Consider the following 5000-nt stretch of genomic DNA (forward strand, 5'->3'; position numbering starts at 1 on the left):
CGGGCGCGAAGTCCAGCCCCGCAGCGGCGGCCGCGTTGGCGGGGGGCGCTTTCCGGCGCGGCGGCGAGTCGGACAGCAAGCTCTCCACGCTGAACGGGCTGGCCTTGGGCGGGCCCAAGGCGCCGCGCTCGGCCGCCGCCGCCGCCCCGGGCGCACACGGGGTCGCGTCCTTGTCCGCGGGGCGGCCGAGCCGCGGCTGCGGGCCGGCGCCGCTTCTTTGGCTCGGGTAAAAGGCGGGATCGCAGGTGCCGGGAGCGGGCGGCTCGCCGGGCGGTGCGGGCGCAGCACCGGCGGCGCCGGCGGCGTGCGCGCCGGGGCCCTTGGCCACGGCGGCGGGCGGCGGCGGCTCGGGGGGCTCCGGGGACAGGCCGCCGCCGCCGCTGTCGCTGTCGGAGCTGGGCGCGCTGTGCAGGGACAGGCCTCCGGGCGAGTGCAAGTGGCGGCTCTGGCTCTTGAGCAGCTTCTTCTCGTGTTTGCGCTTCTTCTTCTCCATCTTCTCCAGTTCCTTGCGCGCGATCTCCTCCGGGTCCATCGGCTCGCCACTGCACGTGGTGGGATGGGAGTTGTGCGCCGGCCGCCCAGGGCCCTTCTTCGTGTTCTCCTTCTTCCTCCACTTGGCCCGGCGGTTTTGGAACCAGACCTAGAGCAGCCGGATAGGGGAAAGGAAGGCACGGTCAGGCGGCAGGCTTGCCGTGGGGGGCTTCGGGCCTCCCCACTCCCCCCAGAGAGGCCTGCACAACCTCGGCTCCGGCCAGGGGGCGGGAGCCGAGCCACGCGGCCCAGCCGACCCTGAGCTGGATTTTGGCACTCAAGCTGCAGGTTCCAAAGTGTTATCTTTTCCACCCAGAGGGAGGTAGATGGGGCCTCTCGGCCTGCTTCCCGCTCCAGCTTCTCACCTCGGGGAACTGGGAGTTGCCCCTTCGTTGGGCAGGGCCGGTCTGGCCCCTGACCGAGGGCGTCGGGTTCCTGGTCGGGAGGCAGAGGGCAGGGGGCCCCTCTTCGCCCCTCCTGGCTTCTCACAGCTTGTGTTCTAAGCAGCCCGCCTGGCCCGGCGCTGAACGTCTGGCCTGAGGACCAGGAGCGGCCGGGCTCAGCTGCCCTCCACACCTGTCTTCGGCTCCCTGGAGACTGAGTCAAAGCCCAGATTTTGGGGGTTCCCGTGAAAGGAAATCTGGGTGCTTTTTCCTCCAGAAGGGCCTGGGAAGCCGAACTTGGTGGGGAGAGCTTCAGCAGCCCCTTCCTCCCCTCCTCATTCAGAAAGCCTGCTTTCTGAAGGAAGGTTCCATGCCAGGGCACCAACACAGCCAGTTGTGCATGGCCTGGACCACGGAGGGGTCCGGCAGTCAGGGAAGCAAGAGGCCAGGGCCCGTCCTGCATCCTGCCGCCTCTCTGCAGGCCTCCTCCTGGGAGCCCCGCGGTTCTCCACGGTGGCAGCAGCCCTAGACCCTGGCTCCAGCACCCCACACACAGTCAAGTCCCGCTGAGCCCCAGGCACACGGCCCTTCTCAAAAGATCGCGATAATTCGAATTCTTTATTCCGGCTGTGTAGAGACCGGCACAATAGCAGGCCCGCCTGCCTGGTCACCGGCACCCTTTTTTGGTGCCAAGGTGTGTGATGAGTTAAGTGGTAACCTCCCCAAGACTGTCTCTGCCCTTTCATTCTTTCTTTCTTTTTAAATACTTCTTTTTTGGTGTAAATTCCAGGCTGCCTTGTCACCCCGAATTTCTCATTATCATATTAGAGGAGAAATGAAGAGATCTTGAGTTCACTTAAAACACTTAGAACAAATTGGATAAGAGGATTTACAAACAGAAGAGGTCATGCGGGGAGGCCCAAACACAGGAGAGAACACCTTTTAGACAAAGCTACTGGCGCTAAGCAGGTGCCTTCCCAGCCTTAGCCTCCAAGCCCAGCGCCCACAGCTGTGGCCCACACCCTGCTGACCACCACACCGACCCGGAAAAAGATGTCTGTACTTTAGGGAAACATCTAATTATGCACGATTCATCTTGAATTTTTAATCCACCAAATTGACACTGTATTTTTAAAAAGAATACCGCCGGCAGTCTCAAAATCAAATTACGGGAGAAAAAAAGATATAACCGATGGTGTTAAGGATTCAGACACCCTTTCCCCCCACAATGTGTTAATTGTTTATGTCCGCCTCCCCTTCCTCAGCTGCCCCCTTCTGCAAAGCTCTGAATAAATACATGTTTTCGTGTGAATATTTTAGAGGCGAAAGTAAACAAACGCGCTAGCTGCAGGCTGGTGTGTGGAGCCCCCAGCCGGGGCCCGGAGTCGCGGGGTCTGCCTTCTCCCGGTCTCCTCCAGTCCGAGCCAGGCCGGTTCCTTCTGGCCGCTTCGCCCGCCCCAGCGCCTCGTTTCTCGCCGTCGCCCCGACCCACCACACAGCTCCCCGGTTCGGACGCAACAGCCGTTCTCCGGCCCCTCCCGAGCCGCCTCGGCTCCCTCCGGGATGCCCGCCTCCCTCTCCGCGGGGCGCCGAGCCCCGGACCCCCCCCCCCCACCTTCCGGCGGGCGTGAGCGCGGCGGGCTCTGACGGAGGCTGTGGTCTCCCACCTGGAAGCCGAGAACAAAGGCGGGCCGGGCCGCGCAGGCCGCCAGGCGGGATGCTGGCTCGCGGGACGCACAGGCGGGTCTTTACCTGAACTCGGGACTCAACCAGATCCAGGCGCAGCGCCAGCGCCTCGCGCATGAACACGTCGGGATAGTGGCTCTCGTTGAACGCCTTCTCCAGCTCCTCCAGCTGCCAGCCCGTGAAGTTGGTGCGGGTGCGCCGCCGCTTGCAGCCCGGGCTCTCCTTGTCCGGGTCCCCCGAGTCTGCGGGCACGCACAGAACGCCGCGCGGCTCAGCCCCGGGCCCGGCTGGAACGCGGCCACCCGCTTCTGTCCAGGCGCCACCGAGAGGAGAGGGCGGCGCGCGCCCTGAGCCGGGCGGAGGGCGGCGAGCGAGGAGGCCGTGGAGCCGCGGCCGCCCGCGACCCACTCCTCCGCCCGACGGGGCCCCCTGCCTCCCGCCGCCCCCTCCCCGCCCGCCGCGCCTACCTGACAGCTTGAAGGGCTGGCTATCGCCGCCGACCCCGCAGGCGGCCGGCAGCAGCGGCGTGGGGTTGACCACCGAGGCGGCGGCGGCGGCGGCGCACGAGCCGCTGAGCAGACCGTCGATGGAGAAGGGTACCGAGGCGGCGGCGGCGGCGGCGGCGGCCGACTGCAGCTGGTGGCCGGCCAGCTCGTACACGTGGTGGTGGCCCAGCGGGTAGGGGAAGCCCACCACGCCGCCCAGTGAGCCCCCGAACTGGGCATGCGGGTGCTCCAGGAGGCGGCCGTCCATCATCTCGCGCGGGGAGCCGGCGGGGCCGGCGGCGGGGCGCGGGGGCGCGGGCCGGGGCCGGGGCGGGCCAGCGGCGGGAGGCGCGGACGGCGGCGGCGGAGACAGGGACCCGGAGCCCTACACATGCTTCGCCCGCACTCCGGCGCTTTACTTTATCAACATCAAGCTCCCGATAATTAGCCGCGGCCCGGGGAATTTGGGACCAATAAGAAGCGCTAATCGGCTCTGACGTCAGAGGCGTGCTGGGTGCAAGGAAACGTTTTCCATATCGATTGCTAATTATACCTGACATGCACCTCAATAAACAGTATCAGGCACTGTCACAACAAGACGGGGGGAGGGGCGCGGGGAGCGGCCCGGGCGGGGGACCCCGGCGAGCCCCCACCCTCATCCCCGCCGGACCCAGCCCGCGCCTCCCCCTGCCGCCGGCTCCCGCCCGTCCGCAAATCACTAATAGATTTCCCTTTAAAACATTCGCCGCGTGTTGTGGGGATTTTTCACCAGAAATGCTGTACTCTCTGAACCTTTAAAGTGATGTTGCTCCAATTACAGAGAGACATTGAGCGGCAAATAGACTGATCCAATAATAGGAGATTCATCATCCGCTCTTTCCGAAACTGTCACATTGAATTTAAAACTACAAGGGCTTCTCGTCTCCTCTCCGGCTCCAGGCGGCGGGGGAGAGGAGCCCGGCGGGGGAGGGGCAGGGGGAGCAGAGGGAGGAGGTGACTCCGAAACAGATGACCAGTGCCCTCTCGGATTGATTGGCAGCAGCCCGTTCTATAGACACAGAGGTGGACAGTGGCTGGGGTGCCGCCCTGACCCCGCACCCTACCCCCTACCCTCTACCCCGGCAAAACCCGGGCAGCGGCAGAGGGAGGCGGAAAGGAGGAGGGGAGAAGTAGTTTGGGGTGGCAGCCAATCAGGCCCCCTACACACACACAAGTGAAAAAATAAATACATCTCGCTTTGACTCAGCCTCTGAAGAATAGGGCCAAGGCGCCCAACTCATTTGTTATAATTAAATTATGTTCTCAGAGAAGTGTCACTCCCTTCTCCACTATGAAATATCGATAGACTCAGAGCTCAATCATTAAAGGATATATTCTTAAATAAGCAGCAAATTAAGCGCTGTGGGCAGAAGGGAAAGATACATATATCTTTATATAAAGCGGCCTTTGTAAAAAAGTTTGTCAGTGGGGAGGTTGCATTTTGCTGCGGCCAGCCCCCAGGCAGGGAGGAAGAGCTCCTGGGCCTCGGTCCGAGCCAGTCCTGGAGCCGTGCGGCCGGCAGCCTCTCACCCCAGGCAAAGCGACAGGCAAGGTGGCCTTTGGTAAGCCAGGCTACCGAGCCCCGAGCCAGGAGCGAAGGGGAAGGGCAGGCCAGGGCTGTGCGTCTGCGCGTCGGCGCCGCTCCTGTGCCGGTTCTTGTGTCAGCGCCTGTGCGTGTGTGTCCGTGCCCGGGGAGGGCTGCACACAACCGCTCGGGTCGACAGGAGGGGAGAGCCCGAGGGGGCGAGGCCCGCACCCCCGACCCGTGAGCCGGATTCTGCCCGGACCTGCCCGAGAACCCAGCGCTGGACACGCACCCTGGTGAGGGTCCGAACTGGGTGTGCCTTGGTGCATCGCCCGCGATTTATCCACCCTC

The 5000-nt window shown here is 64.0% G+C and overlaps 1 protein-coding gene across 1 annotated transcript in view; it reads right to left on the reverse strand.

The window, feature by feature from the left end:
• The window catches only part of UNCX (UNC homeobox), a 3868-nt gene extending 512 nt beyond the window's left edge, over positions 1-3356 (reverse strand). Inside the window, exons 1-3 of the mRNA XM_060079039.1 lie at positions 3068-3356; positions 2667-2842; positions 1-640 (exon numbers count right to left, since the gene is read on the reverse strand). The exon at positions 1-640 is cut by the window's left edge and continues 512 nt beyond it. Coding sequence (XP_059935022.1) covers positions 1-640; positions 2667-2842; positions 3068-3356 — 1105 coding nt within the window. The remainder of the gene's footprint in view (positions 641-2666; positions 2843-3067) is intronic.
• Between the last annotated feature and the right edge of the window lie 1644 nt (positions 3357-5000).

This window comes from Mesoplodon densirostris, chromosome 16 (genome assembly GCF_025265405.1).
Source record: "Mesoplodon densirostris isolate mMesDen1 chromosome 16, mMesDen1 primary haplotype, whole genome shotgun sequence".
NCBI lineage: Eukaryota > Metazoa > Chordata > Mammalia > Artiodactyla > Ziphiidae > Mesoplodon > Mesoplodon densirostris.